The sequence below is a fragment of the Etheostoma cragini genome, chromosome 14 (assembly GCF_013103735.1).
Source record: "Etheostoma cragini isolate CJK2018 chromosome 14, CSU_Ecrag_1.0, whole genome shotgun sequence".
In the NCBI taxonomy this organism is placed as follows: Eukaryota; Metazoa; Chordata; class Actinopteri; order Perciformes; family Percidae; genus Etheostoma; species Etheostoma cragini.
In genome coordinates, this window is record NC_048420.1 from 11,705,224 (window position 1) to 11,729,412 (window position 24,189).

The 24,189-nt window shown below is 40.6% G+C and overlaps 2 protein-coding genes across 3 annotated transcripts in view; one reads left to right on the plus strand and one right to left on the minus strand.

Moving 5' to 3' along the window:
* Positions 1-5,718: 5,718 nt before the first annotated feature.
* abitram (actin binding transcription modulator) lies at positions 5,719-7,810 on the plus strand. Its single transcript, XM_034892020.1, has 6 exons — positions 5,719-5,931; positions 6,095-6,146; positions 6,630-6,759; positions 6,850-6,926; positions 7,007-7,076; positions 7,318-7,810. Exons 1-6 carry the CDS (start codon positions 5,850-5,852, stop codon positions 7,453-7,455), a joined length of 549 nt encoding a protein of 182 aa, XP_034747911.1. The 5' UTR covers positions 5,719-5,849; the 3' UTR covers positions 7,456-7,810.
* A 479-nt stretch (positions 7,811-8,289) lies between these two features.
* Positions 8,290-24,189, minus strand: part of ctnnal1 (catenin (cadherin-associated protein), alpha-like 1) — a 51,390-nt gene continuing 35,490 nt past the window's right edge. The window contains exons 3-19 of one of the 2 annotated variants that reach the window (XM_034892019.1): positions 23,410-23,576; positions 22,394-22,513; positions 20,477-20,566; positions 20,047-20,217; positions 19,040-19,240; positions 18,078-18,164; positions 17,595-17,753; positions 16,387-16,479; positions 14,509-14,659; positions 13,240-13,277; positions 13,101-13,151; positions 12,573-12,727; positions 12,236-12,284; positions 11,596-11,652; positions 10,420-10,539; positions 9,657-9,740; positions 8,290-9,327 (exon numbers count right to left, since the gene is read on the minus strand). In XM_034892019.1, coding sequence (XP_034747910.1) covers positions 9,157-9,327; positions 9,657-9,740; positions 10,420-10,539; positions 11,596-11,652; positions 12,236-12,284; positions 12,573-12,727; positions 13,101-13,151; positions 13,240-13,277; positions 14,509-14,659; positions 16,387-16,479; positions 17,595-17,753; positions 18,078-18,164; positions 19,040-19,240; positions 20,047-20,217; positions 20,477-20,566; positions 22,394-22,513; positions 23,410-23,576 — 1,964 coding nt within the window. In that variant the 3' untranslated portion in view covers positions 8,290-9,156. Of the gene's footprint in view, positions 9,328-9,656; positions 9,741-10,419; positions 10,540-11,595; positions 11,653-12,233; positions 12,285-12,572; positions 12,728-13,100; positions 13,152-13,239; positions 13,278-14,508; positions 14,660-16,386; positions 16,480-17,594; positions 17,754-18,077; positions 18,165-19,039; positions 19,241-20,046; positions 20,218-20,476; positions 20,567-22,393; positions 22,514-23,409; positions 23,577-24,189 lie in introns of those variants that run through there. The other variant, XR_004659362.1, reaches the window with a different exon arrangement.

Below are 24,189 nucleotides of genomic sequence, written 5' to 3' on the forward strand. Positions count from 1 at the left end.
GTCCACATCTTTGCCAGGAAATGGAGTGTTCTTATGTGACCTGCTAGGAATCTGTGTCTGCTCTCATTCCTTATGCCATTTCTCGTACATGATGCTGCGGAAGGGGGGAGTTTTTTAATATTATGTAATATAAACTAAAGGTTTAAAGGAAAAATAGGCTAGGAAAACATTGTGACAATCACTACAAAACAAGAGTGTGCAATGCTGTGCTTTGTGTGCCTCATTGACGTGTCACAGATTTGACCTTTGCAATTTCTGCGTAAGGAAACTTTTACTTTGTTGCTCGCAGCTGCTTTATTAGGCAGACGTGAGTGACCATAATAAAGTTGAACAATACAAGGACATTGTGGGAATGAAGTGGAAAAGCCTATATCAATGGGGAAAACCTGAGAGAATATTTTTGAAGAAAACAACCCTTTGGATCTGAAACGCTTCTGTCAGGCAGAGGCATAAATGACTTTTTCTGGGAAGTAGTTGAAGGGTGGATATTTGGATAAAAAGAAACAACCTGGCTCCGCTGTCATTCAAACGCCAGCTGAGCTAGAGCTCAGATCATCCTGCCTGCTGCTTCCCTGGAGAGTTCTTCTCGGAGAGAAGTTCACTTTCCAACAGAAGCTTTTTGAAATGTTTCGCCACGTGGCTTCTTACAATCAAGTAGCACAAGAACTGTTCAGGCACTTTCTAATAAGAAATTGATGGTAAACCTCAATAAGCCCATTTAGATAGCCTATGCATATATCCCTTACAGTGTCTCATTAAAAGGTCTTGTTAAATTTAACGGCTTTGGCAAGAGAAAGCATGTGGGAGCAATTCCAAAGCAGAAACCTCTTAATACCTGTAAATTATTCCTTGTGTGTGCATGAGGATTTGGCGTCTTACCTTGCAGTGTGTATGTTCTTTCCACTGCCCTCAGCTCCTGTTGAAACCCATTCATCTCTGATGACAAGCAGGATAACAGCTGTGAACAAATTAGCATTGGCAATGAGTCTGAACCACGTTGTAGACATTGACATGAAAGTGGAAAGGAGGGCAGTAAAGATGGATGGGCATCCAGTTAAACTATGTGCAAAAGATGTAAAGTATGTGGCACTAAACACAGAAAATAATATGTGATAGGTGTAACCAGATCTGCTAGACCAGTCACTCTGGTCATTTTGCGACTAACTTGTAGTCATTCAGATTAGACATAAAATGATTCCAAAACACTATTATATCTTATAAAAATACAGATTACATATGTGTTTTTGTATGTCTGTTTCTGCATGTATTATTTGCAAGCTGTGGACGTCAATATTTCTGTTGCACTATTTTTGTATCCCGTCTTTTCCTCTCTGTATGTTTTGGCCCGGGGACACGTTTTTATGTTCCAGTGTTTTTCCTGTGGTTTGTTTGTGATTTTTCTTAATTTGTAGAATGAAAATAAAAAAAACATTTGATCACAAAAAAAACAACCACAGATTACATTTACGCAGTACGAGTGCAGTGTCCCAAACTGACAGGCAGCAGTTGAAACAAGCAGGTTCAGACCACTTCCTTGTTCTCACACTTCTGACCTTCAAACCTTGCTTCTCTAAGTGTGTGTTAAATGAACCGAGAGAGACTTGTTTGGCCACCATTTTGTGTTGTACTGTTTTCACATAACACAACAGTGATATATGAGAATTTTGGCTATCAGAGGAGAGTCCTGCTCTGCTGCCAGGGACCTGTAATCCCTTTCTTTTACACACATAATGAAGACACACACACGTCTTTTTATATATTTCCAGAGGCAGATGTATACCTTACTGGCTCCGTTTATGTGTTATGTCCATCACTGTGTTGCTTATGCAAAGTAATGTATCTTTAATTTATAATTGTATTAATTAGTATCAGTGTTACAAACCCATCAGCAGAACAAAGTAGCAAAAAGTTCAAGGAAAAATAACGCTTTTCTGTTAACGACATCAGTCTTGTTTTCAGGGTAACAATAAATCCACTGGTAATAAATAAGCAAGGCTCAATGTTGTGATCAACATTGAGTCTGATCTTTTCAGTTGGATTTCATTTATAATTTGTTTTCACTTTAAGGGAGGGTGCACAATTCACCCCTTCTGTGATGAAATGTTTCTACAGCCAATCGTAAGTTGACTGACACACATGCACGCACACACACACGCCACACACACACACATATGCACGCACAACAATATATATTTTCATAACTTCAGGCATCGCTGCCTTTGGAGAGAAGCCAGAAGTAACAGAGATGCTCTGACATAACTGATTACACCTTTGGCTGCTGATTACCACAGAGAAAGCTAATAGTAGCTTGACATGGGACCAGCTGATCAGAGTGATACAGCTCCTCTGCAGACATGCCATTTATAAAGCTTACAGGACCTATGAGCACCAGATTTACAGCAGCGGTCAGGAGCTATAGGGTTTATGTGCTGTTGCATGAGAGCTGACAGATAAATTCATGATTTCCCATCTAAACTGTATGTTGAACAGTCCACCGGGGCATTAACCACACTCTCACTAAAATGTAATTCTTGCCCTGTGACACAAAAGCACATTTTGACAGTCCTTCAAAATCGTTATCCTGAAATTACAGTTCTCTCATTGAAACCCACTTTAGTGTATCAAGAAGGTTTGGAAGGTGCCTGTTGGCAGCGTATGACTCAATCTGTTGAATGGCAAATGCAGGTGTGTTTTTGTGTGTGTGCCTTAATGCTTTCCAGGAAAAAGACAGGCAGCATTTCAAACTGCAGCGTACCTCTCTCCATTTTACTAGACATGTATCCACCGATGACATACTATGGGGGAGCCCGAATTGCATGCAATCCCCCACCTAAATGATTAATTGCTGAAAGTGGTACTGGAAGCTTGACAATTTAAGATTAAGAAAGCCTCTTTCTCACAATTATTTACTTTATCTGCATTAAATTACAGAAACATTGCATCCGTCTCTCTGCCTTAAAACTCTGCAGACTGTGTGCCACAAACCAGGAAATCCTTGATTGAGGATAAGTAATGTCCTAATAATAAAAATAAACAAATAGTTTTCTCCAAGCCACGCAGGCATCCCTCCTCTTGGTTAGAGCTTCTCTCTTCCCTTATCAGGCTCTCCTCTGGCACTATGTGGAAAGATGTTGGACTACTTCCATGTGGAGGGAGAGACTGCTGGAGCCAAACAGACAAACAGCTGGCCAAAGAAGACAGGCTGCTAGCTAGCAGTAGCAGTATAGCTGACGTGGAGCTACGCTAGCAACACACACACACACACACAGACACACTCACACTCACACTCACACATACACTCACACTCACACTCCCACACACTCTCTCTCTCTCTCTCACAGACACACTCACACTCACACTCACTCACACTCACACTCACACTCACTCACTCTCACTCACTCACTCACACTCATACTCACACGCTCACTCACACTCTCTCTCTCTCTCTCTCTCTCACAGACACACTCACACTCACACTCTCTCTATCTCGCTCTCTCTCTCTCTTTCTCTCTCTCTCTCACAGACACACACACACACACACACACACACACACACACACACACAGACACTGTGCAGCTGGAGTCACTCGAGATGCCTGTCTGACAGCCAGCCAGTGAACCTCGAAGTTGAGTCTTGAAGAGTGGGAGCAATGTTTCAAAGGCTTGGGAATGTACACAGGCTGACAGATACATGTAAGGCAATGAACAGACCGATAAACACAGATGCAAGCACACTCTTGCAAATACCAACATCCATGGAGGTCACCGGGACATACCAGGCCCATTTTTCTCTCACAAAGAATTTCAAATAAGAAATTGTGAAATGTCCTCATGAACTTTGTCAGAATCTATTCTGACTGAAAACTTACTGACAAATCCTGACTTTAGGTATCCAGCATCTACGTGTTGCTCAAATAGCAGCAGCTGTATACCTTGCTGTTAGAAATTTGTGGAAAAAAAAAGATCACAGGTAAAGTTGCTGATTCATATTGAAGATGGCCTTGGTTATTGGAAATGTCTTGTGCGAGATCGCTATCTATGGGACATTTGTGTCCACTGTTTCCACAATGGTTTTCTGTTTCATTTCTGAATTAATTGCAGACCCCGGCCTACCACAGGCGGAGGAGTAATGGAAATAGTCATTACGATGGGTCTTGACAGCAAAACTTTCCGAGTCCTGGTAGTGGTGAGTAGAGTCAAGGAAAACTCATTGTGCCCCCAAATAACAGCCAAGGCTCTCTTGCTTTAGCGCTCTCTTTCCTTTTGCGACCAAGATGAAGACATCATTACTTAATCTTTCTCGTGCCGATGCCAATCCCTGAAATATTTTTCCCTAAGCATTGTCCACATTGTGAAAAATGGAGCCAGATATGTCTGGTATGTGATGGTCTGGGTCAGAGAGGGGCTATTTCACAGGTCCAGGGAGGAGAACAGTCCTTCATTCTCTCTCAGACCTCTATATTACATAATCCACTTGGCTGCAGACTCAACTTACTATATATATATATATATATGGTATATGTGAGAATCATTAGAGCCAAGTGAAAAAAATTACATGTAGTTCAAAGTATGAAAAATAAGCAGTTGATCAAAGACTGTGTGAGAAGGCATCTAACGACTATATTATATTGTTTAACTGGATTACATATAAACAAATGCATAATTAGATGTGAAGATGTTTAGCTGGATATGTTAGTTTAGTTATATGGATATAAGGAATATATGGAGATGCAGAGGATTTGCATTTTAATCAACTTTGATGTCCTTTGCATGTGTAGAGGTAAATCACTGCAGTTGTTAGCAGCAGTCTGCCATCTAGTGAGCAATATGGAATAACTGCTCTCACATTAGCAATAAGTATATTGACCCTGCTACAGGGACCTAAAAAAATGTTAAACAATATTATTGACTTTATGTGTGGTCATTTGTTTAAATTTGTTTGGTTACATTTCAACACAGGGCCTTTGTACAACAGTGGTTCCCAAAGTGAGGTCCAGGCCCCCCCAGGGCTCCATGGGGTGGTTCCAGGGGGTCAAGGGCAAAAAGGGGAAACACTTATTTTCACTTTAATTCCATCTGTAACACAATGGCTATTGTGGTCATGGTTTTCACTTTATATAATTAAATACTAAAAATACACCACATAAGGTGGGGGACTCAGGGTCCATATCTTATCAAATTGGGGTCTGTGGTCTAATTTGTGTGAGTTTAGGTGACCTTATGGAAAAGTTTGGGATCCACTGCTCTACAAGACAAGAGACGTTACCAGCCAAATAATAATGCAGGGGAAGCCTTAAGGACCTTGTTATTTCAGTTGATGATATTGTTAATGTTGAAATAAACATTTTGAGTGAGGTCTCGGACCCCTAAATCTCTGGAGTCCGGATGCAGTGTAAAGTGACAATATCTATCACTGCGAAACTTGAAAAAGGCAGGGCAAGAAATGCTTCAGCTACAACGCTAACAATCAAAGCCAATCTTAGAAAATATTTGCTTACCTGTCCAGAGAAAATAGAATTACTCTTACCACAACAGATGCCCGGTTGTTCTCCTATGCATCTGTATGACATTTTCGAAAATATTCGTATAATTTATAGTTCATCATTGTACAAAAGGAACATTTTCTTTGATGTATTGCATTTTTCTAAAGTCAAATTCACCTCTACAACCGCCCGCAAGCGAAAAATAATCTCCGGAACGGTCCTGGTAAACTAAAACTTTCGGAATTTTTCGAGGGACGTACCGTCTGTTGTCACACCATTAAATGTCCGTCACGCAAAGCAGTCGTAGCTAACCAACTTTGCTGTAAATTAAGTATTAATATTGCAACTTGTGTTGTGAACACTTTTGATGGACTGCGTGGAGCAGAAAGACACAGAAGCGACTGCGCCGTCAGTTATCGACCGCTATTACACACGATGGTTCAGAGCCGGTAAATAAAACGTCACCTAAATGTGTCTTATGTTATGTTAGCTGTCCGGGGGCTAATTCAGCTAACGCTAGTTAAGCTTTAGACCTTAAGGGGTGAGAGAGCACTAAACATTGACATAATTACCCAGGATAATGCATTCAGTTCAAATGTCTGTTTTATTTAGATATGAAGGGGAAACCGTGTGAGGACCACTGCATCCTGCAGCATTCAAACAGGTAACGTTAAGAGAGGTATGGTGGGGAGCGTTAAACAGTGAAATCTACACCAGGTGGTGGAAATTAAAAAACAAAGTAATTATTATAAAAGGTAATTAAGTATATGCTGACTGACTAATAATATAGACACGTACGCACTGCGTACATTTGGTTTTGTTGAGTTGCTTTGTCTTGCATCTATAGGTGCAGAGGCTTTTAGTAGTACAATATAACGTTACAGCAATATTTACAAATTAAAATATTAAATGTAAACCAATAAAACACAAAGTACAACTTCAATACAAGTATAAGCCTCACAAAAAAATATCATTACAGGAAAGTTGATTGCATTTTAAAACATGGGTTTCTTATTTTTCTATTTCCTGTGCCCAATTTGAATATGTTAAGTTTGATATTCCAGAAATGTGCATCTTAAATTTACCTCTATTACACTCAATGGAAGTGACTAAGACCTACATGCATGATTTTGTTTGTTCTCTGCAGACTATGCGTTGTCACGTTAGCAGAGACTCACCCGGTTCTTCAGAATGGACGGGCAATCAAAAGCATTAATTACCAGATCAGTAACTGCTGCAGTCGGCTGAACAATAAAGTGTCTGGGAAGTCCAAGCGGGTAAATTCATAAATCATAAAGCTACAGATGATTGTGGATTATGTGCATACATTTGTACTTGCACTAAATCATTTTTTTTTCCAATTATAGGGCGGTCAGTTTGTTACTGATTTTGCACCTTTGTGTAGGATAACATGCATGGATGAAACTGAATACACAATATACAGGTGAGATACTAGTTTTTCTAGGCATGGATTCCACAGGTTAGTACGGCATGATCATTCACCCAAATCTATAATCTTTTTAGCTGCATCCGGGGCCGTCTTCTCGAGGTCAATGAGAGTATTTTAGAAACACCTACTCTCTTGCTGGAAAAGGTAAATGTATATTTTTACCCTGTAATGTTACCATTATCATGTGCATATTTGGATACATTTGTTTGTACTTCTATGAATTGAATTTTCTATTAATGAAATGCCTTCTTGATTTACATGGGCAAATATGTTTTTGTCTGTCATTTGACTGACTGTTTCAGTTTCTCTTCCACAACCATTGAAGTTTCACCTTATCTTGTCAAAACAATATTTTAATAGTGCTTTGTCTGTACAATCTGAACAGCCATTCACTGAAGGCTACATCGCTGTCATCCTGCCAAAGTTTGAGGAGAGCAAGAGCATAACAGAGAATCTTCTGAGCAGAGAGGAGTTCGAGAGTGTCGTCTCCAAACGTAGTGTTGCCCAATCTCAACCATCATGACGAGAGCTCCCGGTTTATGCCAGAAGTCAAAACTGTTCTGCCACTCCCCCCAGGTTGGGTGAAGACTGAGGACGTAATCCTGGAAAGTAACACTTAACGTGTGGTCACTTTAAAGGGACTATTGCATATAATGCAAGCTGTGCACTGTGACTATGATTATACATCGTTTTTCATTGTTTCAAAAAATTGATGAGTTTAAAGAAGCACTCTGTTCGAGTTCTTTTTTTTTTCTAATTTGAAAAAGGAGAAAATAGGGGAAAGCATGCCAAATTACTTGTTTATACCCCCAACTAATATTCAGTTTGTATTATTTTTCTAGAATGTCAATAAACAATCAACAGTGGTTTAAGAAAAATAGTTTTATTTTTTTGTCATGTTTATTAATCTTTCAATTTTCATTCAAAAGAATAGATGATCCAAAACTAGATCTGTGATTTTGTCACATCTGTAGTGCCACTACAATACCCAGCATCCTTGGCTGCTTTCACACTGTAAAAAAGCATCTCTAAAGCTTAACGTATGTTATTCATCTGTCGTTATCACACCCTCACCTAGTACCAAAGTCATGACCTTAGTATATGTCTATATATATTCTTCAAGTACCACATTATATATATCAATTAATACATATTGGCCTAAAAGGCAGCTTCACAATGATAGTCTTCGTAAGAAGTACACTTCAAGGCTCCATTTGACACGGGTGTAAATTCAGAATTATTTCATTTATATTATGAGGTACTATACATACAATACTATTTATTAACAGGCCAGCATAAAGCAAGGTCCTGACATCCCAAAAGCATCTTAGTGATAAACTCTGTTCATCAATTGACGTTTTGGAAAAACAAGGCCTAAATAAATTTAAGTCTCCAGTGATGTACACTGGAGGTGTAAGAGCTTTATATTTCACACTAGAAGCAAGCTGAAGATCACAGCGTAGTCATGAAGACAATCATATTTGGCGTTAAATTGGGATTTTGTTACTAGGATTACATGGCAAACTGTATGGAAGGTAGTCATTCCTCATATGGAGTGGTTGGCTTTTTAAATACTTATTTATCCAAGTGATGAGTACAATGCCATTGATCAAGAACTAGATGTACCACTATGTCTAATATTACACTGTTAACATTACAAGCCTATGATACATAAGAGACTCAAACAAGGGTTTGGTGATGAAGGCATCATGCGTGGTGGGTTTGCTGCCGTTTAACTTTATTTTTCACCCTCCATTTGGCTAACGTGCAACATGTACACGGTATACAGTACATCAAAAAGCAAAAAAGCTAGTTACAAAGCGGCACATAGGGGAGACAGATGTATGGCTGAGCATTAAGAGGAGTTCTTTCTTGATTTCCGATCAGTTTGTCAACTCAGTATTCAGAGACATGGTTAACGTGACTCCAAAATCAGGCATGTGTCCGGCCCCTCTTGTTTTCTAAAAATGGCAAACTCATAGTGTTGGCTGATTGTCTCCATCTTGTGGGCTGGGGGGGAACGGGTGCTTCAGGTAACAAGCTACCCTGGGTTAAAACTGCCCCTGGGCACAGAAAGCTTGGATCAGCTTTTTCCTTTGTAAACCATCATTCAGACAGCAAATACAAACTTTGACGGACCTGAGGCAACCATCTTGACCAAAGAGCTCTAGCCCACTTTCTGGTGGGTGCTTGAGGATGAGGAAAGGGAAGTATTTTCTGGATTTTACATGTTCTCCAGGAGGTTGAGACCGGCCACGTGCTGCTCCAAGGATTTGACACCAAAGCCGTTGCTGTTCTTGCTGTTGAGAGCTCCCTCCTCTTTGACGGGTGTTGGCGCGTCTTGCCTCTCTTTCCAGTCCCGCGGGGAACCCAGGCTACTCCTCTCTGGATTGTGCTGCAACAGCGAGGAGAAGGATGGAAAGAATGAAATATAATGAAAAATCATTAGCTTGCGTCAATCGAAAGTTTTGATCTCTGTTTTATTTCTTTAATCTGGTTTTATGCTATTTTATATATGAAGAATAAGCAGAAATATTTGTCTTTTAAAATAAATATGCTTTTATATAATAAGCTAATATAATGAATATGTCCATGTTATGTTCAAAACTTGTTTTCTCTGCCCCTAAGTGGTAAAATAAAAACTATTGCATTGGTAGATATCCATGTAGCTTGCAAAGCCAAAGACATGTGCCAGCCAGTCAGTAACGAGTCCCGTTTAATCACCTTTTTCTTCAGCTTGTTGCAGAATGAAAGGAGGGAGAGGACCACAGTCAGGACACCTCTGGTTGTCTGAATGGATGATTCCACCTAGAGGGAAAGAAATCAAATTAGTTTACAAAGGGTAGCATGGATACAAATGCACAAGAGAATACAAACACTTCCACCCAGCAGACACACACAAACATTTTGTAATCAGTGCTCTACCGAACCCTGGCAGACACATGCTCGCCCATTAGTAAAGAATGACAAAGTGAAAATCGGGATGGAGAGACAGGGAGATGGGAGCCAATACATACCAAAGAGATGCTCATTAATCAGCAGAGAACACACTATTCTTCATTCTGTCCTTTTGATTTCAACCTTCGCCTTTATTACAAGGTGACCTAAGGCAACTCAAGTTGCTCATTAATTCCTCACAGACATTCATTAATCTAGCGCCCTGTGTATGATAATGGTGTTACTTTCAGAATACTAGTATGCCGTAGCCAATAATGAAGTAACGCAGTTAGTTGCGCTCTATTGCGTGTTAAGTGCTTCACTGATGCCCGTCTGCTGTTAGTGATGTAGTTTTGATGCTTTTTGTAGTTTTATTATCCCTTTAAGAAAAACAACTACAGTATATCTGTTGTGCCCAAGCTTTGTGATGTTACTAATTTGATGTCTACTAAATAAAACAGATTTAAGGCATAAATAATTCATATTCTTTAATAAAAAAGTGTAACCACAAAGACACAAAAAGACAGACACACAAGCGTAGTGTGAGTACCTTCTGGAAGGTGGCAGTCTTCCCCTGTACAGGAGTCTTGGCCCCCATCTGCAGCTTTTGGCATAATGCCAACAGTTTCTCCATCTCTGTCATCATCACAGACTTTTCCTCATCAACCAGCTGGAACAGAGAGAAAGACAGAGAGAGGGAGAGATGTCTTTCAGGGCAGCAGAGAAGGTTTATGATGATATCATCCAGGGAGACAGAGTTAAAATGTAAAGACATTGATAGATGTACTGGACGGGATTTACAATGCTCTTGTTCAAACACATATCAAGCATCACAAAAAGCCAAAAAAGGAGGTTGAAATGAATTTAAATTTATTGTAGCTTGATGTAATCCATCAGCAACAGCCAGGTCATGATCTACTGATTAAATCTGTTATCCAGCTGGGTTAATCCCTCAATCTTAGTCACGGGGGCCATCAATCTACTTTACTTACATGCCACCAGCAACCTAAAAACACAAGCTCTTTTCTTTTCAGCACAGCACTACTCATGACTGACACAAAGTACATAAAACCTCTTGGACCTCAATTACAATTAATTTGCATAATTTCAATGTAATAATCACAATTTCAATGAGGGCAATGCAGGTGTTTTACAAGTGCATTTGGTGCCAAAGAACTATGGGAGTGGAGGGTGAGACAGAGGGACTCCATTAGCACGACTTTGTTTGATGTAATTAATATGAAAGCATGAGGCAAGTTGAAGAGCCAGGCCTCCTGATTATGAATTACTCCTGGGCGGTCGCAGTAAACTCCTCCACCCTCATCCTCTGCACACATGCACATGTGCACAAACATACCACTGATGCAGTGGTGACAAAAATAACAGTTGTCAAAATCAGCCATTTAATTACACTTGGAGGACCTGGGGAAGGAGCTAGTGGAGGGCAAGAGGAAGGAAAGCACTGAGGCTTCGTTTGTGTGTTGGATCTCAACTCGGAGAGGAAAGGAGGATGGGAAAAGTGTGTGACAGCCTATTTCCTGCTCTCGCTGTGTGATTTATAAGACAGACCTGGCACCGTGTCATGCCAGATTGGGTGATATGGGTGTCAATGTGTGTGAGAGGCGTAACGTGGGTGGGGTCCCAGGTGCCTGTGCGTGTGCGTGTGCGTGTGCGTGTGTGTGTGTGTGTGTGTGTGTGTGTGGGTGTTCATTGCATTGGTATATACCTGAGTGGAAAAAGTGCGTAGAGATGAGCACAGCTGTAGCCCCTCTTCAGAAAAAACCTTAACAATGAGTCAGAAAAAAAACAAATATCAAAACACCAACAAATAAAGGCAAAAACTATAATTATTTTAACTTCTACCAGGAAGCCATGCAATTGTAAAAAACAGACAGTTGGTAAATAATTACAAGATTTTACTTTTTCCTAGACCATGCTTATCAGCATGCCTTCCTGTCACTTTCCCCTCTCCTTCCTCTTCCTCTCTCATCTCCCTCGCTCGCCCCAAATGTAATAAATCCTGGCTGACATTTTCGGCCCTGATTCTACAAATAACTGCACTTTATTGCTAATGATCCCAATTCAAAAGATTCACTCCTCCATGCAACATGGTTTGTCCGACGTGGCCAGGAACCCACAGCATTATATTTTCATCATAATGGTAAGTTCTACTTGTTATGCCCTATCAGATGCGAGAGGAAAGTGACTGTAGGGATGTTCGCATTTATTAAACTATTGATCTGCCAGTCCCATTGTGTCTTATTGTTAATGAAATAACAGATGCATTTGCAATTTTGATTAAACAGGAGGAAAAAAAGTACAGAAGGTGAAACGAAAAAGAGAATAGCCGATATGGACGCACATACCTCAGCTTGATGAAAAAGATCTATTGTTGTTTTCAGCAGCCCCTCTCCTCTGGGGAATCAATATGGGAAACAGAAACAAAAATGAGAGATGGATGAGGATAAAATACATCCTCAGAAATCAAAAACAGTGACTTGGATGGATTGCAATGATTTTATTGACAGAATGAGTCACATCAACTATCGATAGCTTGGGGATCGAGAATCTTGATAACAGTAAGCCTCTAAAGAGATTCCTGTGGATGCTTAACAGGCTTTACAATACTGCGTCCTGAAATGAATATAACGGTTCAATCGCAGTATGTGCATATTTGTGTAATGTGTGGTGCTGTTTGGTCACCTGGTGAACAGGTACATGTTGTAGGCCATACTGGCCAGGCTCTGGCTCTGTCGGACAATGTCGTGTTCCTGCTCTTCCCATTTCTCCACCTCTGTGTCCACGTCCGACGACAGCAGACGGAGCTCCAGACCCAGCTTGGCCATGCTTGTCTGCTCCTGCATGTACACAGAAACACACTCTAAGTAATTCTACGTGGGAAAGACTTGAGATGATGGATGTCATTTTAAAAACTTATCTTAGCTAATAGGGTTATTTGCATTTGATCATTTGTATTCGTTAACACCATAAAAAGTTCTATAATAAGCAGAATACTGCTTCCTGTGGTGGTACAGCATGTGAGAAACTGCCAGCCTGGCAAAATTGCACACCATTAGCATGCGAACACCATTAGCATGCGAACACCATCAATTCTGCAAGCAAGTGACACAAAGTTTCCTGGAGATGAATATACTGCTGTTAAAACAGGGTACAGGATGTGTTGTGATGTTTTATGCTGTGAAAGCCAAAGGAGTTTATGCTGTATGCTACCTCTGCATCCAACTTGACAGCCTTGGCAGTCTTCAAGTTAGCCGAGTGTTTCTGTGGGAAAAGAGGGTGGCTTTAATCAGAGGATTACAAACCATTAGATCATTGGAATATTGATCAGGATGGATGGTGTGACACTCACCCCGGGTCTGGGAAGTGATAAATAGGGTCTTTTATCTCCTAGGAGAAGACAATTATGGTTATAATTAACAGAAGGGAACAAGTAAAAAAAACAATAGCAAATAATATTAGATTTTGTTCTTTTTGAATGACTGTCAAGGTTACAATTATGGTTATTCAGTAATTGTGGTGCTGAAATTGTTATGCTTTTATCCAAGTCCAACCTTGACACATTTTTATCTTTCATCATAAACATGAGCTCAGTTTGTTTCAATTGACTACAGGGACGATAAACTCTACTGTCATGTTCAAGGAGGAAGATTAAGACAAAATAATAAAAGCAAATCTCTCCACTGTGTCAACATAACACTTCAACACAGCATTTTGGCTTCAGGAGAATACATGTTTGATGGATGGATCCTTTCAATCCGCTGAGCTGCACTTCAAAATGTTTACTGGGTTTTATGTGAAAGTCCCATTCTTAAGGGGCAACCACATCCTGGAAATATGCCAAAACATCTTTCCTGTGTTTGAGATTTCTCAGGCTTAATGTGTGTGAAAGCGCAGGGTTGATACAAACACAGATCGGTGTGTAAATGGATAAATAGTATAGAAGAAGATGCAGTCACACAGGGCTGTCAGGATATTTATTGTCATTCCAGAACATGCCATACAAAAAAGAAGGAGAACTCAGGTCCCAGTGCGGGTAATAAAACCAAACATACACAGTTAAAAATATGACGGTAGAGAAATATAAAAAATACATAGATGTAAAAAAATGGGTAAAGTAACAAAGTGGCCAAGTGAGCCTAAAGTGCAGCAATACCCTGCATAATAATAAAAATAAATTGTCTCACAGCATCAGGGACACAGCTGTTCAGATACAAACAGTAATGTTCCGGCCATGACTTGTACACTTTGGGTAGCTGGCACAATAATAAAGAGAGAGGGAGGACAGAGGAGGAATAAATGCATGCTTGTTCAATGGCACTGACATTCTTTTTACAAAATGCTTCCCACAGTCTATGATGATTCATTTTTTTAAAGATATGCGCTTGCATGCTGCTTGCTTTAACGTTAAATTTCATTAAAGCTGTTGAAGTGTTCAGGGGCAAAATGATTCACCAAAGTCTTTTCAGAGGCTTTCATTCTTTCAGGATAAAAGGTCATTAAAATCACATTTAGCCTGTATTCACTTCTGCTTCTCACTCTTCCTGAAAGACTCTGTGCTCATGTATGTGTTGAACCACATAAATGCACACAAGTATCCATTAAATGAACAAAAACGTACCTCGCCTGCCTTCAAAAACGTCGTTGATCTCTCTCAGTAGCAGGGCCATGTCACAGAGCTGCGACTCCCAGGCCTCGCAGAACACCTCCAGGTTCTCTTTGGCGATCTTACTGGATGGATGGAGGGCCAGAGTCTGGGCTGCCGAGATGATCTGAGCACGAGTGTGAAGAGTTGCGACATGTAAAAAGTAATATTTAAATAAAGCTGTTTTGTAAAAGAAATTACAAGTACAGTAAAAGATAGCGGAACAAAACATGGTGTAAATCTTTTAATCAGCTGCCACTCTTGTCCTAAAGGTTAACCAAAGGGTCCTACCATTGCAATTTAAACACAAGATTGAAGGCTGACATTCCTTTTGAATGGCACGTTAATAAAGGGACAAAAAAAACAAAAAACTAAACTTAGTCATTACTATGTCTATTTTAATGTTCTCTCTGGGCTGAGGGGTAATAAGTGGGCTAAAGTTGTCTTGGAACAACCTTCTTTAATCAACACCAACACGGCAAGACAGTAAAACACAGACTTCCCTCACTTGGGCTTCACATCAGAGCCTTGGTTCTACTGTTCCACTCATTACACACAATACGGTTATATTCCCAACTGGCCCCTAGGAATACAATAACCCCAAGGAAGCAACTTAAATGTGACACATAAACAATAACCACTAATAGGGCTGTAAATTAAATAACAAAAAAAAAAATTATAATTTACTATACTATATCATACCACTTAATTTCACAACATAAATTACGGTAATCAGATACACTGAAGAAATCAAAGTAGCCCCAAACACATTAACTTAGATTAAAGCTTGTTTACACCAGTTTAGTTAATGTTTATATGGTCGAAAGAATTAAGCATCGGGTGTTTAAGTCTTAATCAATGATCTTGTATTTTACAAAATAAAAGAATTACGGTTGATGCTTATAGTTTAGCACATCTCATTGAATGTGTAACAGAGCTCAAGCTTGCAATATGTTTGAAAAATAAGTATCAGTTTATGATATCGGCAACAAAGTTGGGTTTACAACTTTGGTATATAACAAAAAGACACGCAGACAGACACAGACAGACAAAGACACTCCATGCCCATCCGCTTCAGTGTAGTATTTAATAGCCAATTACCCTCTGGGCCACCCCTCTATTACTTTGGACAGACACAGAGACATATCATCACCGCCACCCAATACTTCAGCATTATTGATTAGTTGACCTTTGAACTCAGAGGTGGACTTATTACTGCAGAGTCATGGCGGGACCTGACATTCACATCGCAGGATGGGAACATTCTACATTGCTGGATAATTACTGGCATGAATGCTTTCCAAAAGCAAACACAATTAGATCTGGGATAGCATGTTCTAAGATGGAGAAGGAAGACAGAGGAGACATGAGGTAACATATCTATTTTCCCTCCCCCCTGCATCCAAGTGGAATATTTCTCAGGTTGGATTTTACTCCCAGACCACTGTGTGACTGGTTTAAGTTTACCGACATGCATTAAAAGTGTTTAATAGAATGAAATGGGCCTCAGATTTTAAGGTTAACCTCTATGTCTTTCTAGACTAGACTCACATTGCCAGTCCTATCTCCACAGCGCAGTGTCAGCACTTGAGTATCTATTCCGACATAGAGGTAAATGTTCTGGCTTGTTTGTATTTCTTTAAATCAATCACAACCGTCCTGGGCGGCACTAAGACCCGATAGCTGAAAGAGGGAGAGGTGAGAGACATCCGTCACAGTACGGATGTCAGGCTTTATCCCAGCAATGTCCAATCAGCTTTTGAGCCAGACTATTCTAGACTAATCCGGTCTCCCTTCCAGCCAGTGGGTTATAATGTCAAACTAACAAAAGAAAATCCATACAGAAAAAGTTACCTGTGGACCAATGACATGAAAGGTCTCCTCAGCATGTACACAAGTAATCTCCAGAGGCTCTGTGCCCGACACATGGCACAGCAGCCGACATGTCTAAAGACCCAGGGGGAAAAGGTAATTAATTGGTGCTTTTGAGGTTTTAAAGTTATAATGTTCAAATATGCTTTAAATACTACCTTGATACAATCATACGTGATCATACCTATTTGTTTCAGTGGAGGAATTAGTATGTATTTAGAGATTTATACAGTAACCTTATCACTGCATTGTAATTTCTTTTCAGGTTTACATTTACACAAACCTGTAAAAATGTATGTTTTTCACATTTTATTTGTGGTTTCAGCATGATGGAAATAAATATTTAGCTTGTGTTTGTTTGTGGGTGTGTGTGCGTACGTATACCTTAAAAATGTTGCTGCAATAGAAGGCAAAGGGAAGATATCAACCCCGAGATACCTGAAACTCTTGACTATTGGTATGTGGAAGGGCAGGGGAGTGTGAGGTGTAACATAATTTAAATGCATCATTGCTGACTTTGGAACTTAGAAACCTATGTTGCCTAAGTAGAGAAAGATATTAGCATACAATGATATCCGATGATTTATATTAGAGTGGTTTAAGGGAGAGGGGAAATAGTAGCGGCGAAAGAGGGCATCCCTAACGAGTTCCCCTAGACACTGGAAACTAGATAGAGCAAAAAGTTTCAGTGTTGACCACTGCCAAGGGATTTGCATTTAAGATATTTACCTTAATAATAAATTGTGCACCTAGCTGAAATGTATCCAAAGTAGCGCAAAGATGTTCCATTCCAACCTATCCCACGCTTTCTCGGCATCCAGTGACAGAACTAAGCAGGGTGTCTATTCTACTTGCCGAACGAATAATGCGCGACGCACATTATCCGATGCTAGCTGAGTTTTGATAAAACCGGTCTCATCATTTTGTATACGTTTTGTTAGATGTACCTCTAATTGAGCAGCTAGCACTTTAGCATATAAGAAGGGAAAGAGGTATATAATTACCACATTGAGTTAAATATTTATTTGGTTTGGTAAGCACTGCAATTATGACTGTGTTAGCACTAATATAAAAAGGTCAAATCTGAACTTCACCAGGTGTTAGTCATGTATTTATTTTTTAAACGAGTTGAACACCTCTACTGGATGGCATTACCATCAACCTCTCCCAGCCTCCATGCATCCGCTTACCTCTACCAGCTGCTCCTTCTGCTCGGTGAGCTTGCGCGAATACTCAGCCATTGCCTCCAGGTTTCCCTCGGCTCCTGCTGCTTTGAGAGCCCGTAGAGGCAATTGCTCCCCGTGAACTTTGAGCAGGTCAGTGGCACGAATGACTGCCACCTTATGGAGCTGGAGGAAGAATCAGAGATCACATTGAATAACAAGAGGTGGGAGTAATGGAGGCTGGAGAAAAGGAAAAGAAAAGTGAGTGAGAGGCATGCATGAGGGTGGATTTTGAGGAGGCAAAGAAAAAAGAAGAAGAGCAGAGGTGACACAATGACATAGTTGAGTTGACAGAGAGAAGCTGAAAAGGGATGTGAAAAAGGAAAGTGGGAAACCAGCTACGGAGGCACAACATTTAGTGAGAGACATTCCAGTCATGTCCGTGTCTCTCTCTACATCTATTCAGACTCAGAGGGCAGACGGCCAGAGCAGAGACAGACTGCTGCTCACCTCACGTCTGAGGTCACCGACACTCTGGCATGTCTTCAGGATGGCCACCTCCATGTCCTCTGTGGCTTCTTTGGCATGGACAGACTGCTGCTTCGGTCAGACGGAGAGAGGAAGAAGGGAATAAAACACGAGACCCAACATGGTTTTACAGGCCCACACAGACAAATGTACGTTATTATCTGTAAAAGTATGACAGAAAAAGACTGGATTGGAAAATTAACTTGGGGGTTCACAACATTATTTGGGAACTATTATGTTCTAAATATGCAAAATTGTGGACATTTCAACATGCAATCATATTTTCACACCCATCAGTCTAATTGAAATAAAAACCATACATTATATTAAACGTTCCACAACAAGAATCAATACCACAAACATCCACGCGCATTCTGTACAAATAAAAAAAATTGCAGTGTTCTGGTCTTTTCAATTCTCCAGACGGCCTTCAATTGCAGAGTCTAGATTTAAAGTTTACAATGAGAAACTGCAACATAATGACTCCAAAGTCCATCAATTTCAAAAGGCGTAGGAGACTTTTTATTGAATGGCAGCAAGACACGGAACTGTACCTACGGAACACAACGTGATGTTTCTCTCTCAGCTGGTTACTCAGGTGGGTTATTATGCTCTGTTGTTCCATAAATGATGTATGAAAAGAAATTGAGTAGGCAAAAAGAATGACTAGTGACCCGAGGAGGATGTCTTAGTACTATATAAAATGGCAGAAACAAGATATTAAATATCACATTTTGTTTATAACCTCATTAACTCCTCATTTCTTACACTAACAGTAATCCAACCAACATCTCTTCTTCTTTGCTAGAATAAGTGTTTTGCACAAGTGACTTACAGATAACCTATTTATTATTATTCCTTTTATGGTAGCATTTGTTTTTTTTATAAATATTCCTGTAGGTGTATGTGCATCTGTGCGAGTGTGCCTGCTTATGCCAACATACCGCCTCAACCCAGGCGTTCACCAGCTGCTGGGTGTCCTGCCGGGCCAGCTGGCACAGACCGAGGATGGCCTGCCGCTGCTCGTGGCTAGTGTAGGCTGAATCAGTGAAGTCCTCTGTCCGTTCCACCAGTGCCTCCAGCTGGCTGCCCATGTTCGGGGGGGACAGGGAGTACAGGTTCTCCCGCAGGCACTCCACACTGGACTGTAGGAGAGGGGATGGGAGGGGAGGGGAGGAGGGTTGGGAATTAGGAATGAGTTGAAAGATTGTTTTAAAGATTGAGGTGGGAACACACAAGATTTTTACTAACCAATGTCCTGTGGGAAAACACAACTTATTATCGCATCAGCATAATGCACTTGAACTCATCATTAAATAACAAGGATTGTGTGATGCGCAAGAGTCACCTTGGGCCATCAAACAGCATCTCAAATACACAAACATAAAAGCTAATGCCTTTTTCCCCCCTATTTAATATGTCCTCAGATGACAGGTTTACATAAGCTTTTAGTTCAACTCTGCCATTAAGAGCTATGAAGCCATTTATTAAAAGAAATACACATCTCCGGGCCCTTTCATTAAAATACTTTCTTCTTCTTTAATCTTCATGAAAAAGACCCCTTCAAAACATGTTCTGTTGTTGGTTTTCTTTCATTTTCCACTGCACAAGGTGGCAGGAAAAGATTAGTCATAGGGATATAGGTTTATGGTGATTCACACAACAATATTAACCAAATCATAAAATAGATACATGAGTTACATTTAAAGCTTATGCAACAAACAGAGTGAATGCTAAATGCTGCAACCACAAATCGACATTCTGTTTAAAACCATGGTCTTTCTTATTAATATTTAATAGATTGTTACTGCCTCTTTTGATCAAAGTGCTTAAACAGCTAAAAAAATAAAAAATATACAAAAAAAAACTTGTTCAGCATGATGCTTCGCCCACAAGAGGATCATGACTTAACTTCCCAGACACCTTCACTAAGTCCAACTTCTGGCCCTACCTTGAAGTCCTTGATGCCGTTATAGATGCTGGCAGGAAGGATCTTGTTCTCCCCACAGCTCCGTGCCTCTGTGACTATCTCGATGACCTGCTCCAGGGCACAGCGCATCCGGTGGAACACAGCGTCCTTGTTGATCCGCGCTGACTCGCAATCTGGGTGCCTCAGGCAAGTCTTTGGAAGGAATATGATGAGAAATGTCAAAGCTCGTGCCCTCATCTAGTCTTTTCAACTTTTACCCTTTTCATATTTTACAACAACGATTATTCACTCTCTTTGGTGTTTTTATGATTATGATTATATGACTTTGAGCTTTGAGCATAAACATTGATCGCAGCATTTGAGAAGCCTTGAAATTAAATTAAGTTGAGAAGGCCTGACATGTTTAAGCTCCAAATAATCCATGACCCTTGGCCAAAGGTCCTTTGTTTACCTTGGAGGCTGTGAGGAGCATCATGGTGCATTTCTCCAGCACTGCTCTGGCTGCTGCCATCCGTGCTTTCTTCTTCTCATCCTTTAAGTCCTACACACAGACACAAAACACACATCAAACGTATGCAACAAATCTCTTTCATGCTAGTATGAAGGGACATGTAAATGTGACACGTGACAAAGATTCCTCTCCAAGTTTACACACACACACACACACACACACGTTAACTGTCTCCTAATAAAAATAGATGCTATTACAATAGGAAAGAAGATGAAGCATGTATAACCTGCTGCACCCCCCTCTATGTTTTCCAAACAGAAATAGACAGATTGAATTAGGCATTTGAGGATTTAGAAAAGGCAGCTGAATCAACTCCTCTACCATTACTTCACCGTAGATTACAAAGATTATATGTATCTGTCATTATTTTTGTATGCTTGTCTGGCTTCAATAGACAAAGATGGTAGATTTATTAAAGGGCTGTGTGCATGTGTGTTCATGCGCGTGAGTAGGCGTGTATATGGCACCAAAAAAAGATAAAAAAATGAGGTAATGGAGCATTAGCTGCGTAGCGGAGAGACATGACGTGTGTGTCAAAAAACGTGCCGTATAGAAATTGAGAAAGTGGGATGGTCGATCCTCTCTCTCTTTCAAGATATTGCAGCCAGTGCACTTTACATCATCTTCTGCAGGCAAAGCGCTTTAGCTGCCGAAGCTCAACATATGCATCAAAGAAGGATTAGCTGTCTTCAACAGAGCAAAGTTAGGACTGTTTTTCTAAAGCTTTAAGCAAAAGTTTTGTTTTGCAAATTTGCCAAACTCTTAAGCTGATATATTTCAGAGAGAATGCTTTAATTAGAAATTGAATCGTGCCCTGCCAGTTTTTGTAGGGATTGAGACTTGGACTGGAAAAATGATACAATAGATACAGAAAGAAATATTTGTATAAATAAGAGAAGCCTGAAGTAGCCTTATTAATTCATCGTTTGATTTTTTTGGGAAGAATAAATATTTGAGGCCTGAATTATTGATTTGTTCTGTTTGCCTGCACATTCATAGTGTATGTGCTGCAGGATTCACAGTTCAAATTCACCATCTGTTTAACATTCAGAATACCACGTTTAGAAAAACACAGATTGTTAGAAGATAACATCTGCATGAATAAACTAAATGTGCCCAGTGTTGCAGAATTCAAGAGGCAAATTACTGCATGTTAAACCAAAATATATTTAAATTTTAGACCACATTTGCATTTCATTTATTGAAAGAATGTAATAGCGTGCTGATGGTTTTGACAACCTTAAAACTTTAACTCCCGATTTCCAATGGATGATTCAAACGGCTGTGGATTGGCTCCGCTGCGTGGCGGCTCTGTGCTCCGCCGTCTTTCAACACCCATCAGGTCCGGATTTGTTGCCGAACGGCTGCGGCCATGACTGACAGCTGAAGTCTCGAGGACCCGCGAGTTTCCGAAAATGTATTTAGAATAGAACAACAAATCCAACAACAGTTTGTTTCCATCCAGAGGAGTATAGAGGAAACAACTCTGTGCTGTGTTTTCAAGGTGTAGTGTAGGGAAGTATGATCCGCCGTGAGCACGGTCTGTTAAATGTTTTTAACAAGATGTTTTTTTTTGTTTCTGTGCTCGACCTCCTGTTCCGAAATGCCAGCCATGTGCTGAATTGCAGCGGAGCTCTCCGGCAAAAATATAAGCTCCGCGTATCTACTCTGGAGGGCTGCGGATCGCCGGAACTGGGAGGAAGTTGGGACACAGCCGTTCCGCGGTCTGTGGAAATACACACGTTGACTTTAATGGAAACCTAATGACTCTGTAGTCGTTACGGAGTGGATCCGCAACCGTTATGCATCCGGTGAAAATTGGGGGCAAGAGAGTTGTTTTCTTCACATGCTACTCACATTCTGTCTGTCTCCAGTGAGGTGGGCAAACTCCACCATCTCGTTGCCAAACTGGCTGAAAATTTGAACAAATTCCTGGAAGGTGCTGACTCTTTCCAGATGGTCGAGCGTGACCAGGACCTAAGAGGAGTGTAAAGATCAGAGTAGTACAGTGCAGAAGTGCAAAAGCAGCAGAGAATATCATGTTTATATCCCACGAGTGAAGCCTCACGTTACAACAGAAACAAGAATAAAAGTTATTGGACTGTAAATCTTTTGAATGTTTGAAAAAAAAAAAAAATGTGTTACTTATGTAGTATTAATGTCTCAATGTGATGTAATTATATCAATGATAACCTAAAATGAAACCAGCAGTATAAGTATTTCCTAACCTGCATTTTAGTTAAGTTAAGTAGTCTATGTACAGTAGCTGCTAATTTAGCTGCCGAGGGTAGGCTAGCTGGCTGTGCCGACGCAGCAGCTTTTATCCACGACAGATAAGGAGGAGGAAGACATGTAATTGTGTTTGCCAGTAATGGAGAACAGGGGGCTGTCGTCTGTCTCTCCAAACAAGGCTAACCAGTCATGATTAGGCCCCCGGTTCCATTCTTGGCTCTGTCTGCGGCTACATTCATATCACACTGTCTGGCTAAGAGCATAGCCAGGTAAGAGTGAGACAGAGAGTCTCTTGCTCTGTGTTTTTATGTTATCGCTAAATGTCCAACTTCCCTCCAATTACCTCCAGAGTAGCCAACTCCTTGAGAGAGCCAGTGCTTATCTATTTGTAAATAAAGGCCTCAAGATTGAGTTTGCTTAGGTGTGTGTGAATGTATGTGTTTATGGATCCCTGTGTGTGTGTGTGTGTGTGTGTGTGTGTGTGTGTGTGTGTGTGTGTGTGTGTGTGTGTGTGCGCGCACACACCAACGTCCACATGCATGCATCCCTGGGTTTGTGTGCATGTGCAAGAGAGACCTAAGCAACAGAGCGTTTGCATATCCTAAAAAAGTTGTGTGAAATCACACATATGCACATCTCACCTTGTTGCGTGATGTGATTATCTGTTTGATGACGATGCGGTCAGCCAGGACAAGGACTTTGGTGACTGAAGAGAGGAGCAAGCGGGCAGCCTTCACCATCCCTGTCCTATCACTGAACACCGTGACACGTCCATCTCCCACATCTGTCAGCTGGGCTATGGCATCACCTGCAAGAGAGGAGAGAAGGGCACTGAGAAGAGTTCAGCAACAGAGCTAGACTGATCAAACTGGCTGGAACAATATACTGTGTATAAAGGGATGCGACAATACAATTATATAATACTACTTTCTCTGTATCAAGCTTCCTCACTTCATGGAGCTCACTGGGATCAAACAACTTTGAACATGACAACCTAAAACATAATTTCTTAACGATAAGTGGACATTGATAAAACATTTTGACTATATCAATCTAGACAGTTTATGAGATTTCTGTTATATATCTGGACTTAACAAGTTTCTGTCTGTAAGATGATTCAGGAAGTTTCAGTTGAGGAGGCTGACTCAAGACATGCTGGAGGGTTTAAATATCCCATCTGGCCTGAGAACGTCTCGGGATTCCCTCGGAAAGGCTGGAGGATGTGGCTGGCCTTAAAGGACTTTATGCTATTTGGCTATGCCTGCTGTCCCTGAGATCTGAACCCAGACAAGAGGCAGAACATGAAAAGATGGATGGTCAACTGACCAGACCAACTAAGTAGGTCAGACAACACTACGGCACAATGTTCCTCCAGTCTGGCACTCTTCGGCTCTTGGAGAACATATCGTCCTTTAACTATT